The sequence below is a fragment of the Halichoerus grypus genome, chromosome 12 (assembly GCF_964656455.1).
Source record: "Halichoerus grypus chromosome 12, mHalGry1.hap1.1, whole genome shotgun sequence".
NCBI classification, from domain to species: domain Eukaryota; kingdom Metazoa; phylum Chordata; class Mammalia; order Carnivora; family Phocidae; genus Halichoerus; species Halichoerus grypus.
Window position 1 is genome coordinate 14,508,088 of NC_135723.1, and position 18,097 is coordinate 14,526,184.

Here is an 18,097-nt window from a genome sequence, read left to right on the forward strand (position 1 = left end):
TTATCATTTTTAAAATGTTATTTTATTTTATGTTAGTCACCATACAAAACATCATTAGTTTTTGATGTAGTGATCCACGAGTCATTGTTTTCGTATAACACCCAGTGCTCCATGCAGTATGTGCCCTCCTTAATACCCATAACCTGACCGGGCTAACCCATCCCCCCACCCCCCTCCCCTCTAAAACCCTCAGTTTGTTTCTCAGAGTCCATAGTCTCTCATGGTTCATCTCTCCCTCCGATTACCCCCCCCTTCATTTTTCCCTTCCTTCTCCTAATGTCCTCCATGCTATTCTTTATGTTCCACAAATAAGTGAAACCATATGATAATTGACTTTCTCTGCTTGACTTATTATCACTTAGCATAATCTCCTCCAGTCCCATCCATTTTGATGTAAAAGTTGGGTATTCATCCTTTCTGATGGCTGAGCATTATTCCATTGTGTATATGGACCACATCTTCTTTATCCATTCATCTGTTGAAGGACATCTCGGCTCTTTCCACAGTTTGGCTATTACGGACATTGCTGCTGTGAACATTGGGGTGCATATGGCCCTTCTTTTCACTACATCTGTGTCTTTGGGGTAAATACCCAGGAGTGCAATTGCTGGGTCATAGGGTAGCTCTATTTTTAATTTTTTGAGGCACCTCCACACTGTTTTCCAAAGTGGCTATACCAACTTACATTCCCACCAACAGTGTAAGAGGGTTCCCCTTTCTCCCAAACCTCTCCAACATTTGTTGTTTCTCTCCCTGTCCATTTTTGCCATTCTAACTGGTGTAAGGTGGTATCTCAATGTGGTTTTGATTTGAATTTCCTTGATGGCTAATGATGATGAACATTTTTTCATGTGTCTGTTAGCCATTTGTATGTCTTCTTTGGAGAAGTGTCTTTTCATATCTTCTGCCCACTTTCTGACTTGATTATTTGTTTTTTGGGTGTTGAATTTGAGAAGTTCTTTATAGATCTTGGATACCAGCCCTTTATCTGTAGTGTCATTTGCAAATATCTTCTCCCATTCTGTGGGTTGCCTCTTTGTTTTGTTGACTGTTTCCTTTGCTGTGCAGAAGCTTTTTATCTTGATGAAGTCCCAAAAGTTCATTTTTGCTTTTGTTTCAGTAGCCTTTGGAGATGTATCTTGAAAGAAGTTGCTGTGGCCGATGTCAAAGAGGTTACTGCCTATGTTCTCCTCTAGGATTTTGATGGATTCCTGTCTCACATTGAGGTCTCTCATCCCTTTTGAGTTTATCTTTGTGTATGGTGTTAGAGAATGGTCGAGTTTCATTCTCTGTATAGAGCTGTCCAATTTTCCCAGCACCATTTATTGAGGAGACTGTCTTTTTTCCATTGCATATTTTTTCCTGCTTTGTCGAAGACTATTTGACCATAGAGTTGAGGGTCCATAATGGGTTCTCTGTTCTGTTCCATTGGCCTATATGTCTGTTTTTGTGCCGCTACCATGCTGTCTTGGTGATCACTGCTTTCTTCAGACTATAGGGTTAGAGGGAACATTCCTCAATTTCATAAAATCCATCTATGAAAAACCCACAGTGAATATCATCCTTAATGGGGAAAAGCTGAGAGCCTTTCCCTTAAGATCAGGAACACGTCAAAGATGCCCACTCTTGCCACCATTGTTCAACATAGTACTAGAAGTCCTAACAACAGCAATCAGACAACAACAAAAAAATAAAATGTATTCCAATTGGCAAAGAAGAAGTCAAACTCTCTCTCTTAGCAGATGACATGATACTTTATGTGGAAAATCCAAAAGACTCCACCCCCAAATTACTAGAACTCATACAGCAATTCAGTAATGTGGCAGGATACAAAATCAATGCACAGAAATCAGTTGCTTTCTTATACACTAACAACACAACTGTAGAAAGAGAAATTAGAGAAACGATTCCATTTACAATAGCACAAAAAACCGTAAGATACCTCGGAATAAACCTAACCAAAGAGGTAAAGGATCTATACTCTAGGAACTACAGAACACTCATGAAAGAAATTGAAGAAGACACAAAAAGATGGAAAAACATTCCATGCTCATGGATCGGAAGAAGAAACATTGTTAAAATGTCTATGCTACCCAGAGCAATCTATACCTTCAGTGCCATCCCGATCAAAATTCCAATGACATTTTTCAAAGTGCTGGAACAAACAATCCTAAAATTTGTATGGAATCAGAAAAAACCCCGAATCGCCAAGCAAATGTTGAAAAAGAAAAACAAAACTGGGGGCATCACATTGCCTGATTTCAAGCTATATTACAGTATTGTGTTATCATTAAGAAATCATTGTGTGTGTGTGTGTGTGTGTGTGTGTGTGTGTGTCTGTCTGTCTGTCCATCTGTTTGCCTGCCTGCCTGCAGTTTGGAGACTCTAAATGTTTTGTGTCTGTGGCTATAAAATGAAATGTCTGTTACCTGATACGCTTATAAGAATAATGCCATAAAGGATGCATTGTTAACACAAAAAACTAGTAAATTACAGAGAAGCAAAAAGTAAAAATTTAAAAGCATAGTGATGTTTCCCAGCAAAAACCACTTTTACTAATGTACTTTTTGTCATGGGGTAGAGGGAGAGGAGAAAGAGACTCTTAAGCAGGCTCTACATCCAGCCCAGAGCCCAATGCAGGGCTTGATCTCACAACCCTGAGATCATGACCTGAGCCCAAATCAAGAGTCGGATGCTTAACCGACTGAGCCACCCAGGTGCCCCTAAAGTATACATTTTGATAAGTTTTGAAATATGTGTACACCCATGAAACCATCACTGGGATCAAGATAATGAATATAACTGTCACCCCCAGAGTTTCTTTGTGTCTGTAATCGCTCCTGTTCCTCTCCACATACTGCACCCTCCAGGCAGACACTCCTCTTTCTGTCCCCATATGTTCGTTTGAATTTCCTAGAATTTTATACAGATGGAATCATACAGTGTGTGTACCCTTTTTGGTCTGGCATCTTTTATTCGGCATAATTATTATGAAGTTCATCCATTTTGTAGCATGTATCAGCAATTCATTTCTTTTTTTTTTTTTTTAAAGATTTTATTTATTCATTTGAGACACAGAGATAGAGAGAGAGAGAGCATGAGCAGTGGGGGGAGACAGAGGGAGAGGGAGAAGCAGGCTCCCTGCTGAGCCAGGAGCCCGACGTGGGGCTCGATCCCAGGACCCTGGAATCATGACCTGAGCCGAAGGCAGACGCTTAACCATCTGAGCCACCCAGGCGCCCCAGCAATTCATTTCTTCTCGCTACAGAGTAGTACCTCATTGTATGGACACATCAGGGTTTGGGGGATTTTTCATCTATTGATGGATATTTGGGTTGTTTCCAGTTTTTGGCTCTTACAAATAAAGGTACTGTGAACATTTGTATACAAATCTTTGTGTGTACACATGCTTTTATTTCTCTTGGGTAAGTATCTGAGGGTAAACTGGCTGGATCATATGGGAGGAATGAGTTTAACTTTTTAAGTAACTGCCAAACTTCTAAGTGATTATACTATTTGTGTTTCCATCCACATTGCAAAAGAGTCCAGTTCTTCCACATCCTTGCCAACACTTGCTTTGGTTAGTCTTTTTAATTTTAGCTGTTTTGGGGGCACCTGGGTGGCTCAGATGGTTAAGCGTCTGCCTTCGGCTCAGGTCATGATTCCAGGGTCCTGGGATTGAGTCCCACATCGGGCTCCCTGCTCAGTGGGGAGTCTGCTTCTCCCTCTCCCTCTGCTGCTGCTCTGCCCACTTGTGCTCTCTATCTCTCTGTCAAATAAATAAATAAAATCTTTTTAAAAAATTTTTAGCTGTTCTGGTAAGCGTATAGTGTTATTTCATTGCAATTTAGTTTGCACTTCCCTAATGGCTAATGAAATTAAGCATCTTTTCACGTACTCATTTGACATCTGCTTATCTTTTTTCCCCCAAGCTCTACTGAGGTATAGTTGACAAATAAAAATTGTATGTATTCAAAGTGTACAATTTGATGTTTTGATATATGTACACACTGTGAAGTAATCTCCCCAATCCAGCTAATTAACATATCCATCTCTTCACATAGTTACCCTTTTTTTTTTTTGTTATTGTTCTTGATGTGAGAACACTTAATATCTATTTTTTTTGGCAAATTTCAAGTGTATAATACACTGTTTTTACTTATAGTCGCCATGCTGAACATTATAGATCTTTAGGACTTGCTTAACTGAAATTTTATACCCCTTGACCAACATCTCCCTATTTCCCCTGCTCCTAAGCCCTGGCAACCACCATTCTGCTCTCTACTTCCATGATTTTTACTGTTTTAGATTCCACATATAAGTGAGATCATTCATTTTTCTGTGTCTGGCTTAATTTGCTTAGCATAAAAACTTCTGCACAGCAAAGGAAACAATCAAGAGTGTAACAGGCAGCCTAAGGAATGGGAGAAAATATTGGCAAATCATCTGTCTGAAATATATAAGGAACTCCTACAACTCAATAGCAAAAAAAAAAAAAAATCAAGTATTTGGATTTAAAAATGGATCAGGGACCCAAATAGACATTTCTCCAAAGAAGACATACAGATTGCCAACAGGCATATGAAAAGGTGCTCAACACCACTGAGCATCAGAGAAACGTAAATCAGAATCACAATGAGCTATATCACCTCACACCTGTTAGAACGGCTATCATCAAAAAAACAAGAAATAACAAATGTTGGTGAGGATGTGGAGAAAAGGGAATCCTTGTACACTACTGATGGGAATGGAAATTGGTAGAACTACTATGGAACACAGTATGGAGTTTCCTCAAAAAATTAAAAATAGAACTACTTTATGATCCAGCAATCCCACTTCTGGGTATTTATCTATAGGAAATGAAATCGGTATCTCAAAGAGATAGCTGCACTCCCATGTTTACTGCGGCATTATTCACAATGGACAATACATGGAAACAACCTAACTGTCCCATCAGTGGATGAATGAGTAAAGAAAATGTGGTATATATGCACAGGGGAATATTATTCAGCCTTAAAAATGTAAATCCTGCCATTTGTGACAATATGGATGAGTCTGGAGGATATTATGACATCAGTATATCATCCCTGTTATCTGTGAAAAACTTTTGCTGATGTATGTATGTATGTATGTATGTATGTATTTGATTGATTGAGTTTTGAGACTCCCTTATATATTCTGGATACAAGTCTTTTATCAGATAGATGGTTTACAAATATTTACTCTCAGTGTGTGGCCTATCTTGTCATTCTCTTAGTGCTTTTTTGAAGAGTAGAAGGTGTTTATTTTGATGGAGTCCAATTTATCCCTTTATTTCTTTTTTAAGAATTAGACATTTCATGTCATATCTGAAAAAGTCTTTGCCTAGTCAGGGCCACAAAGGTTGTCTCCTGTGTTTTCTTCTAGAAGTTTTATGGTGTAAGGTGTTATAGTTAGGGTCTGTGACCAATTTGGAGTTAATTTTTTAATATGGTATGGGTTGAAGTTTATTTATTTCTTTACAAATGATGTGTGATTGTTGAAAAGTCTATCCTTATTCTACCAAATTGCCTTTGTACCTTTGTGGAAAATTAGTTATCCCTATGTATGTGGTTCTATTTCTGAACTCTGTGGTTTTCCATTGATCCATTTGCCTCCCTTTTATGCCAGTACCATATTATCTTGATTACTGTCACTTTATGGAAAGCTGTCTTGAAATCAGATAAGGTTAGTCCTTCAACTTTGTTATTTTTTTTCAGAGTTCTTTTGCCTATTCTAGATCCTTTGAATTTCCATATGAATTTTAGAATTGATATGTAAATTTCTACAAAAACACCTTCTGGGATATTTTATTAGATTCCTAGGGCTGTTTTAACAAAGAACCATGAACTGGGTGGCTTATACCAACAGACATTTATTCTCTCACAGTTCTGGAGGCTAGACATCCGAGATCAAGGTCATGATCAAGTCTGATATCAGCAAGGCCATGCTTCTTCTGAAGGTCTAGGGGGTGGATCCTTTCTTGCCTCTCTCTCTTGGTGATTGCTGGCAGTCTTTGGTGTTCCTTGGCACCTAGAACATTATTCCGATAATGTGTGTCTGTGTGCTCTGTGCTCTGTATCCGCACATGGCATTCTCCTTGTGTCTGTATATCCAAATTTCCCTGTTTTTATAAGCTCACTGGTCATTGCATTAAGGCCCATCCTAATTCAGTATGACCGCATCTTAATTTCATTAAATTTGCAAAGGCCCTATTGCTAAATAACATCACATTCACAGGTTCCTTATGATCATGAATTTTGGGGGCATGGGGAGAGGCATGGTATTCAACCCAGTACAGATATTAATTGGTATTGCACTGAATCTGTAGATCAGTTTTGGGAGCATTGACATAGTAATGATACTGAGTTGTGTGACCCATAAACACTGTATAGCTCTCCCTTTATTTAGGTCTTCTCTAATTTATCTGTGCCGTGTTTTGTAGTATTCAGTGTACAGGTATTTCTCGTCATTGGTTGGGTTTATCCCTGAGTATTTCATATTTTTAGGGCTTTTGTAAGTTGCATTTTTAAAATTTCAGTTTCTAGTTGTTCATACTGTTATATATAAATACAACTGATTTTTGTATATTAATGCTATATCCTGTAGCCTTGCTAACCTCAATATTAGTTCCTGTAGCTTTTTTATAGATTTCCTTGGATTTTTCTATATTGGTGGTCATATCTTCTGTGAATAAAGATAGTTTTACTTTTTTCTTTTTACTCTGGATGCCATTTATTTCTTTTTTTCTGCTTATTTTAATTTCACTGTCTAGTACTGCCAGTATTGTTGAGTAGAAGTGGTGAGGGAGCCATCCTTTTCTTGATCTTAGGGGAAAAGCTTCCAGTCTTTCATAATTAAACATAGTGATAGCTGTAGGTTTTCATAGACACTTTTATCAGGTTGAGGAAATTGCCTTTTTTTCCTACTTCACTGAGAGTTTTGAACAGAAATGGATGTGGATTTTTTCAAATTCTTTTTGCAACATCTATCAAGATGATCATATGAGTTTTCTTTTTTGGTTTGTTGATATGATGAATTACGTTCGTGAGTTTTCAAATGGCAAGTCAATCATGCATTCCTGAGATAAAGCTCAATTGGTCATTATGCAATTAATTTTTATATGTATTTTCATTCAATTTGCTAAATAGCTTTCCCTAGCATTTTTGCATCTGTGTTGATGAAGAACATTAGTCCATAGGGTGTTGTTTTTAATAATGTCATTATCTGATTTGATTTTAGTACCAGGGTAATGCTTTTCTCATAGAATGAGTCGGGAAATATTCACTCCTCTTCAGTTGTGTAGAATTGGTATTTTTTTCTTCCTTAACTCTGGTAGAATTCACTGGAGGAGCCATCTGTGCCTGTGGGGATTTTTTGTTTGTTTGTTTTTTTTCTTAATATTTTTTTTTATTTGGGTATAGTTGACATACAATGTTACATTAGTTTCAGGTGTACAACGTAGTGATTCAGCTTCTCTATATGTGGTAGGTTTGTATTTCTCAAGAAATTTTTCTCTTTCATCTAAATTGTTAAGTGTATTGGAACTAAGTGGCTTATAAATCTTCCTTATTGTTCTTTTTTATTATCTGTGGTGATGCCCCCTCTCTCATTCCTGATATTGGTAATTTGTGCCCTCTCTTTCTCCCCCCCCCCCCGCCCCCTTGATCAATCTGGCTGGAGGTTTATCAATTTTATTAATCCTCTCAAAGCACTTCCTTTTGGTTTTATGGATATTCTCTCTCTCTCTCATTTTCTATTTTATTCATTTCCACTCTGATCTGCATAGTTTCCCCCATTTCTACTTAGAATTTTATTTGCTGTGTATATTTCTTTCCCCTAATTTGCAAGGTAGAAGCTGAAGTTACTGATCTGAAACCTTCCTTCTTTTCCTATATAGGGATTTAGTGCTGTAAATTTTCTCTAAATACTGCTTGAGCAACATCTCACAGATTTTGGTGTGTTGTCTTTATTCTTATTCGACTCAAGATATTTTCTAATTTCCACTTTGATTTCTTCTTTCTTTTGATTTTTCTCTTTTTTTGGTGTCTTTCATCGGGTTATTTTTGTCCAAATATTTGTGGATTTTTCCAGAGATAATTCTCTTACTGATTTAAAACTTAATTCCACTGTAGTCAGAGAGATACTTTGTGTGACTTGAATATTTTTAAATTTATTGAGACCTGTTCGTTGCCCCGGAATAGTGTCTATATTAGTTCCATGTTCTGCATGCACTTGAAAAGAATGTGTATTCTGCTACTGTATGGAGTGTTTTGTAAGTGTAAATGAGATCAAATTGGGTCTTGATGTTTTCTGTATCTTCTATAACCTTGTTGATTTTCTGTTTCTTCTTTCAATTATTGAAAGAGGGCTAGTGAAATCTCCCCTACAAAATTGTGCATTTTGAAATTTCTTTTCGCTGTTTTCTTGGTTCTTGCTTCATGTATCTTCATGCTCTGTGATTGAATGCATAAATGTTTAGAATTAATGCCTTTTTGTATTAGGAAATGAACTTCTTTATCCCTAATAATGTTCTTTGATTTGAAATCTACTTTTCTTGACATTAATATAACTGTTCAAGCTGTCTTTTGGTTAGGCTGGCATAGTATATCTTTCTCCATCCTTTTACTTTTAACCTATTTGTGTCTCTGTATTTGAAATCAGTTTCTTGTAGCAATGTCTATTGAATCTTGCTTTCTTAGTCCAATCTAATAACCTCTGCTTTTCACTATATTGTTTAGACCAGTTTCATTCAAGGTAGTTATTCATATAGTGAAGTTTAAATCTAGCACTTTGATACTTGTTTTCTATTGTGCCATCTGTTTTAACCCTTCTTTTCTTTTTGCTGCCTTCTTTTAGATTGATTATTTTTATTACTCTCTTTTATTTTGTTTGTTTTAGTAGTTGCTTTAGGGCTTAAAGTATATGTTTTAATTTGTTACAGTCTACCTTCGGATAGTAGTACGCCATTTCAGGTATAGTATTTCAGGTATAGTATAAGAACTTCACAATAGTATATTTACATTTCCCCCTTCTGATTTTTGTACTATTTTTGTTACAGATTTTACTTTTTAATGTAAAGCAACTTCATATTACTTTGCCATTATCTTTGTTTAAGCAGTTACTTATCTTTTAAGGAGATTTAAATAATAACTAAAGTCTTACCTACATAGTTACTATTTCTCATTCCTTTGGTGATCGTCATTCCCTTGTATAGATCCATATTTCCACCTAGTATTACTTATTGTGCCTGAAAAATGTCCTTTCACATTAGTTGTAGTGTGGATCTGATGGCAGTGAATTCTTTCTGCTTTTGTATGTATGAACAAATAGTCATCTCATTTTTGTTTTTCAAAAATATTTTCAAGGGGCACAGAATTCTAAGTTTTTTCCTCTCAGTACTTCAAAGATACTGCCTCACCATCTTTTTGCTTGGATTATTTCTGATGATAAATCTGCTATTATTCTTAGGTTGTTCCTCTGTGAAATAACACATCTTTTTCTTCTGGCCAGTTTTAAGAATTTCTCTTTAACTTCAGTTTTGAGAAATGTAGTCATGATGGGTCCAGGTGCACTCCCTGCGTCTCCCATCCTCTTTGACCGGTGGTTCCCCCAAAACTTGTGCTTTTCATCGTGAATGGCAGGAATACAAAAAAGCTAGTCAACCATGCAAGCCTATTTCAAGCCTTTGCTTGCATGATACTCGCTAACATCCATTGGCCAAAGCATGACAGGTGGTCATCCCCAAGTCAAGGTGACCAACTCCATCTATCAGGAGGCCATGGCAAGGTTAGGCATAAGGATTATGATCAAGGATATACCTGTACTGGAAGAAGTTCAGTACTTCAGCTGTAAGCTTGGATGTTCCTAGCAGAAGACCCTTCATGAAATATAGTAAAAAGATTATTATAATTGGTAAGATTTTTCCCATTGAATATTTTCCCTTCTGTGGTTTACACATCTAGTCTCCTTTCTTGGGAGCACATTCTAGGTCACCTCTTCTAGACTTTTAATGGTGAAACAATACTTAAGCTCTAGCTTCCAAAAGCTTAAGAATGTTGAGACCATATCAGAGTTTCTCTAATGGGTAGAAGGAATGAGAGATTAGTTTTCTTTTATAACTTTAAGAGAAATTACATGTCACTGTGTGTTTCAACATGTAATGATGGAATTGTTGTTTTACAAAGGAATATTACATCAACAGGCAACTCCTTTTTTGTTCTTTTTGTAGTTCTATCAAACTACTCTTTGATATGAGTGCCTTAAAGGGTAACTCTCAAGAATTCAGGGTGCAAAACCAAGTAGAAATTGAGTCTGAAGAAGCCAACAGCACATTTTGAAGGCAGCCAAATATACAGATATTTGAGGACAGTGGTTTTACACAGATATACTTCATTACCAATAATAATTAATAATGGTTTAATTTCCATTTCCATTTAGAGTATCTTCTATATAGTATATACAGTGGATTCATTGTCTTTACTACTGACAGTAATCTTACTAGGTAGTATCGCTTGCATTTTATGCATGAAGAAATGGAGGCTCAAAGAAGCTGAACTAATTGCCCAGAGAGAGACAGCTAGCAAGTGGCAAAACTGGGTGCAAACCCAGATCCATCGCAAAGTCTAAGCATAGCTCTGTAGAGTCTAATACGTCTTTTCATCCTTGATGTCTAAATTCCCATCCAAGCTTCCTTAAGGGGATCCATTATGCTCATGGAGGATTAATGGACGTATTTGGATGGGTTCACATTTTATGAAGCATTTACAGACTCTCAAGAATTCTTCTGCAGATCCTCAGGGTACCCGTTTGAGAGATGGGGGACCGGGTCTTAGCAGCAGCCTAGAAAAGCACCAGAGTCAAAGGCACCCAGCTGTTGCAGTCCTGTCTCGGCTGCATTACAGCTGAGGGACCCAGGACAACAGCTAAGCTCATTCTGCCCATTCTCCTCATCCCCAGATGGAGAAATGATGCCACTACTCCTTGAGTTTTGTAACGATTAGACGGTGCAGGTGAAATGAATGAAGTTTGAAGAATCTAGTAAGGTAATTCTTTAAAGGCAATAACAGTGTGGTGGGGTTGTCATCATTAGACTGCAGCAAAGTGCCCTAACCTGAGTTAATATTTATATGTATTAAGTTCTCAGAACAGTGCCTAGCACATTCGAAGTGAATATAGGTGTTTGCAGAATTTTAAAAATATAACTGTGTCAATATAAATGTTGAAAAACAGACTGAGGCAGATTTTGCATATGGGCCAAAGGAATCGGTTGATAGCTTTGTGATTGTTAAAGAAAGAAGGATCTCAGAAGAGCATTATCCTTGGGAAATTTGAAAAGTGTATAAGTGTATATATTTGTATGCTGCAAAATAGATAGCTCAAGGGGCGCCTGGGTGCCTCAGTCATTAAGTGTCTGCCTTCGGCTCAGATCATGATCCCAGGGTCCTAGGATCGAGCCCCACATCGGGCTCCCTGCTCCGCGGGAAGCCTGCTTCTCCCTCTCCCACTGCCCCGCTTGTGTTCCCTCTCTCACTGTGTCTCTCTCTGTCAAATAAATAAATAAATCTTTAAAAAAAATAGCTCAAAACCAATAACATGGTACTGAAGCAGATTTCCTACTACGGTGAATGTGGATATACTAAATAAAGTATTATCTTTTATGTCCCAAAGCTTTACATACGGTTTTAAATTTTATCTCTATGATAAATATTAATCAAAAGTACTCTTGTTCTTTAAAATCTTTCTCTACAGGGAGCCTGAGTGGCTCAGTTGGTTAAGTGTCTGACTCTTGATTTCAGCTCAGATCATGATCTTAGGGTCGTGAGATCGAGCACTGTGTTGGGCTCCTCACTCAGCGCACAGTCTGTTTGGGATTCTCTCTCTCCCTCTGCCCCTCCCCACACTCGCACATGTGCATGCTCGCTCTCATAAATAAATAAATAAATAAATAAATAAATAAATAAATAAATAAAATCTTTCTCTGAACATCCCTGTTCTTATATATGCTTTATCCGTGGTTGTGACCTTTCAGTTTCTAGGCAACAGATGGTCAAAATTGAAGCTTATATCAAGCATCAAACACATGTAACTTGATTCTGTGTTGATCCAGTTCTATTCACCATGATAGCTTATGGAGATTTTATTTCAGCTCTGACCCTTGCTATGTAACTTGAGCCAGGGTTAGGCGAACTTCAAGCCCATGTTACTTTTTTGTATCACGATAAATGAACAAATATTAATGTTCAGTGTTATAAATGTTTTCCTATTATCATAGCAGGATTCTTCTCCTAGGTCTTATTTGTCTTACCTGTTTCTAATCCAAGAGTGTTATTTTTTAGTAAACGTTGGGGGACAGGGTTCTCTCTCCGCCTCTTTGCCTTTCACCCTCCCTCCCTCATACGCACAGTTGAGACCACCAGCATTATGGATGAAGAATGGATCATACGAAAACTAGATCAAGGGATAGGGTCCCTCTGGGAGATGAGGCAGGTGGATGAAGTCAAAATAGACAGTGTCCCTTCCTTTTTACGTGCCAGCTTTGCAGGGAACATCACAACAGTGGGCTTCAGGAATGGGTCCAAGCCTTGGCCCATTTTATCCATCTGGTCATCTGTAATTCTTGACTTGAGATTTCTGAACTAGCAGAGGGGAATCCTTGGATCTTGGTGGCATCAGGACATACCTCTCAGACATTTTCTTCGTTGGCTGGATTCAGAGCTGGACAAAGGAGAGGAACTAAAAGCCTGGGTCACATTCCTGGGTGTCTTAGATGATAGTTGGCCAGAATTGGTTATTTCCCCCTTTGCCACATTTAGCTGGTGACTCTGGGAGCTTATGGGTGAGCCACCTAACTGGTAAACTATCTGAGCCTGCTTTGGGGATATCCAGTGGCGTTGAGGATCATACATGGATTATATCATAAAGTCTCATACTTTGTTTTATTTTAACAGAATGAAGCCCCTGAGGTGAAGAAAGAGGAGACATTGTTGGATCTGGACTTCGACCCTTTCAAGCCTGAGGTGGCACCTGCAGGTTCTGCCGGAGTGACCCACTCCCCCATGTCGCAGGTAGCCAGGGGCAGTTCTGATGTTTGGGGATGACATTTCATAAACTTGAATAAGCTCTATGATGCAGCAAATGCCTGTCAGGGACCCCCGTCTATTTCAAGTGACTATTCACTTTTCTTTGGGGTTGACAAACATTCCCCAATGGGAAGGAAGAGTAGAAAGAGGACTATCCATAGCTCTCATTCCAAAGCTCCCCCCCACCATTAGCTCTCTCTATCCATAGAGCTGGGATAGCCATGCATTGCAGCTTGCCCAGGAATCCTCCATTTCAGAGTAATTGTCATTATTAGTATTAGTTTGCACTCAGAGTGTTCAGCTTCGGACAATACATTTTCTGGCTTCTCTAAATGAAGCTCTTTCTTTGGCCCTGGGCTTAATCTTCTTACTGTTTTCTCTACTTTCCTTCCTCATGTTTTGCATATTAAAGCACGTTAGAAATGACCTTGAAATTATGCCCCAGCAGAAATGTTTTCCAGTCTTGGTAGTTTTGAACTCGAAGACCTTGTTCTCCTCCACATTGCAGAAGCTTCCCTTATGTGATCTTGACTATGGCCAGAGTTGGCCTTGCTTATCCAGCTTGTCCTTGCTCATCACTTCCTCACCCTCAACATTTCCTCACTCCCAATAGTGATCGCACAGCGTTCTCCTGCAGAGGGGTCCTGGAGGTGGGCACAGTAATGACTTCTGGATGATTCCTCTGTAGTAGACTTCCTTTGCAATTGTCTGTGCTCACAAAAGGAAGTTAACTCAAAATTTGGCAAAACAGAAATTGTTTATATCCGTATTTTTAATGTGCTTGGGAGCTCACATTTGAATTTGGGCAAATCCAAAGATGTTAGAATATACTTCAAATTAATTAATGAAGGTGTATTATAAAACTGAAGTTGAGAATTGAGACCTCACTCAATTTTCTGGTCTTGAAGTCTTGTGATACCTTACAATAAACCACTGTCAGCTCAATATAAACCTCGATAAATAAAACTTCTAATCCATGCTTTCTTCCAGAATATGATTGGGTTTCTAAAGGCCTCCCTGTTGTAATTTGGGAACAATAAAAATCTGAGATGTCAATAAAGCAGGTAATTAATAAGCAGATCAGATACTAGCCTTAAAGATACTTGCAAAAAATGGGTCTCTTAGATAAATGTTTGGGAAAGTTCTATTAACTCTCTTTTAAAAGGAGAGTCACGATATGCATCGGAATTTTTTTTTAAATTTTTTATTGTATGTTAATCACCATACATTGCATCATTAGTTTTTGATGTAGTACTCCCATGATTCATTGTTTGTGCATAACACCCAGTGCTCCATGCAGAACGTGCCCTCTTTAATACCCATCACCAGGCTAACCCATCCTCCCACTCCCCTCCCCTCTAGAACCCTGTTTGTTTTTCAGAGTCCATCATCTCTCATGGTTCGTCTCCCCCTTCGATTTCGCCCCCTTCATTCTTCCCCTCCTGCTATCTTCTTCTTCTTCTTTTTTTTTTTTCTTAACATATATTGCATTATTTGTTTCAGAGGTACAGATCTGTGATTCAACAGTCTTGCACAATTCACAGCGCTCACCATAGCACATACCCTCCCCAATGTCTCTCACCCAGGCACCCCATCCCTCCCACCCCCCCACCACTCCAGCAACCCTCAGTTTGTTTCCTGAGATTAAGAATTCCTCATATCAGTGAGATCATATGATACATGTCTTTCTCTGATTGTATGCATCGGAATATTACAGGCTCCAAGAAGTTCTGCAACTAAAAGAAAAAACTGTGTAGACTTGTTTAACTTAGAGTTTCCCAAATTTGACCACAGAAATCTGTTTTAATGAAAGTTTTTTAATAGTCATTAGAATATTCTCTAAGACATACTTTGGGGAATGCTAACATAGTAATTGTCAGCAAGTTTTGAGGGTTCTGCCTTGGTGGCCCAGGAAAGCAGAACATGAATGTACATCTCATTCAGAACACGTCCCCATCAGAGCTTCCTCATTGTGCAGAATTCATGGGCCTTCCTCAGCCTCGCTCTCCAGCATTCACTGCTCTAGTGACAGAAGGCAGGTCTCTGCAGTGGGTGCTGTCGTGGTCAGTGGGTGAGATGCCACAGCATTTCTGCCCGCGAGTCTGAATCGAGAGAGAAACCTCTTTTATATCAATTCATGATTAAATAAATCCACAGATCATGGAATTTGTGTAGATTTAGAACAAAGATTCTTTCAGAATTAAAAAAAAATGACCTCAGTTAAGCTTCAAAAGTCTTTGGAAGAAAATGCATCACTGCAGTCAGGAAAAGCCACATGTGCCCCGCGTTCTCCCTCAGGCGGGGTAATCAGCCGCCCCCCTCCGGTAGCTCTAATGGAGTCACTTCACGGCAGAGTCATCCTGTGAGCTGGCTCTAATCACATCTCCTTTTCACCAAGGGCAGTCTTAGGCTGTGATAGCAAAAACAATAGAGCCATCGGATTCTACTGGCCTTCCTTCCCCTTCGCTCAGAATGATCTCCCTTACCCATCACCTGACCCCATGTTTTAAATGGATGTTCTCGCTGCTAGCGGAACGCCTCTCCTGTGATCTCCGCAGTGTCCACACGAGTTAACACATCATTTCGTGATCCTGAGGACTGATAAACATGCCGTTTCACATTGCTGCCTTCCTTTGGAGAAGATAGCAGTGCTGTCTGCATTATGCAGGGATATGGAGTAGCTTTTAGGGGCTGTGATTCTTTTTTTTTTTTAAGATTTTATTTATTTATTTGATAGAGAGATAGCGAGAGCAGGAACACAAGCAGGGGGAGTGGGAGAGGGAGAAGCAGGCTTCCCGCCAAACAGGGAGCCCGATGTGGGACTCGATCCCAGGACCCTGGGATCATGACCTGAGCCGAAGACAGACGCTTAACGACTGAGCCACCCAGGCGCCCTAGGGGCTGTGATTCTTAAGGGCCTGGGAAGCAGGAAAATCCAAACCATCTGAATAATCAGAACGTGCATATTAGTTGCAGAAGGAGTCCACATACAAATAACTGTGGTTTCCTGTGCAGCTGTTCTGCTCTCCTTTCTTAGTCATTCAACAGGTGGGTGTTAACCCAGAGACCAGCCAGGCTGCACAGAGATGCTGGGTGGCTGGGGCTGGACAGTCAGAGCAGGCCCAGACCAGGGGGGGTGGGCTCACTCAGAACCACAGGGTCCATGTTCTGTAGTATAGAATCCTAATGAGACGTCTGTGACCCCATCTGGAAACTCCCATATTCTTAGATGGGAGTGCCAGGCTTTCTAATTTGCCGCTCGTTTAGTGATTCAAAACAAGTTCATAAACAGATCTGTTCTAGTCACAAAGACAAAGGCAGAAAAGGATGTGGCCTTGGCAGCAATTCTCAGTCACAAAGGAAATGAGAGTTCTCCTTCACTTTCCCAAACACACAGCGGAAGTCACTTGAACCATCTGGATTCATTCACTGGGATCAATGGGCTTGATAATTAAAATGCCAGTAGTAAGTCTAATTCATCCATATGTCTTAGGGGGCACCCTGCTAATTTGCATGATTATCTGTTAGTTGAGCTGTGTTATCATCAAATTCAACATATTGAAGAACTCTTTTTCTGGGGTTCATTTACCATCAAACTGGTCATAATGCAACCTCTTGAATATGGTCGGGGGAGGGGAAGAAGTAGCATTAGCAATGAATCGGACTGCATGTGCTCAAAGATGTGAGAAACTCTAATATCTGGACACATTGTACTTCGTTTTAAGTGTGTGTGTGTGTGTGTCTCTCTGTGTGTGTATACTTGCATGCACTAAAGTAAACCCATTCATCATGTTTTCAGATACAGCTATCTACTTTGTATAGTGAAAAGCAGATTGACTGGTCCTCTACTGTCCAGTATGGTAGCCACAAGCCACATTTGGCTATTCAAATTCAAATTAAGTAAAATTATGTAAAACTTAAGATTTGGTTCTTTTACGCTAGCACATTTCAAGTGCTCAGTAGCTACATGTGACTAGTGGCTGCCATATTGGACGGCACAGATATGGAGCTTTGTCATCACCAAAGAAAGTTCTGTTGAACAGTGCTGTATTTCAAAATGTTTTACTTCAAGAACTTTTGTCACCTCAGTATTTTTTACATGCTTGGGACTTGTATACTAACCATATTTTTATTTGTTTGCTTTCAGACATTGCCCTGGGACCTATGGACGGTAAGAGTGCTAAAACCTTGTATTTTGATGTATCTGGATCCCTAGAAATTTGGAAACCCTGTTACATTTAAATTCACCTGCAGTGGGAAGAAGACCTAGACATTTTTAATGACAGTGTAGTCCCCTAGAACAATCATCAGCTTCCTGATGGTTCCAAGCATTACCAGCACCTGGAAACAATGGTGAGGAAAATAGTGTCAGTGTGCCAGACGCCTGGATAAGCAAGAATTTGGTGTTATGCCCCTTTATGCTTCTTCCTGTGGTTATTGGTGGCTACCGAAAATGTTGTAGTGAAGGGCGGGCACATTTTTTGTTGCTTTTAAACAGAACAGAAGAAAACATGGATGAGAAAATGTAAGGGGCAGGCTACTCTGCACAGGGAACCTCTTTCTTACTATTATTTCCAATGATAATGAAGCTTCATCAATAAGAATTTGAGCTTTAGAGCCAGACAGCTCTGGATTTGAGTCCAGACTCTACCTCTTATAACAATATGACTTTGAGCAATTTATGAACTTCTTTCAGTCTCCGCATTTCTCATCCGTAAAATAAGGGTAATGATGCCTACCACAGAGGGTTGTGTGAGGATGAAGTAGATAATATTTGTAGAGTGCTTAGCCCCATGTCTGATACATATCAATAAAAGGTAGCTGTTACTACTAATGGTGTGTATTCAGCTAATCTGACGTGCAAGGATGAGCACTTCCGAAAGAAGTTAGAGTTGGGAAAAAGACACGAACAGAGCTTTATGGTGCAGCATGTGTGCTGTGGGATTCGGAGGGTGGCCACACCCATATGGAGCTTCACACCCTTCAGGGGCAGGGCG

General features: G+C 39.2%; 1 protein-coding gene across 1 annotated transcript in view; it reads left to right on the forward strand.

The window, feature by feature from the left end:
• The window catches only part of AMPH (amphiphysin), a 282,343-nt gene that overhangs the window by 210,023 nt on the left and 54,223 nt on the right, over window positions 1–18,097 (forward strand). Inside the window, exons 12-13 of the mRNA XM_078059989.1 lie at window positions 12,969–13,085; window positions 17,248–17,271. Of these exons, the coding sequence (XP_077916115.1) occupies window positions 12,969–13,085; window positions 17,248–17,271 (141 nt within the window). The remainder of the gene's footprint in view (window positions 1–12,968; window positions 13,086–17,247; window positions 17,272–18,097) is intronic.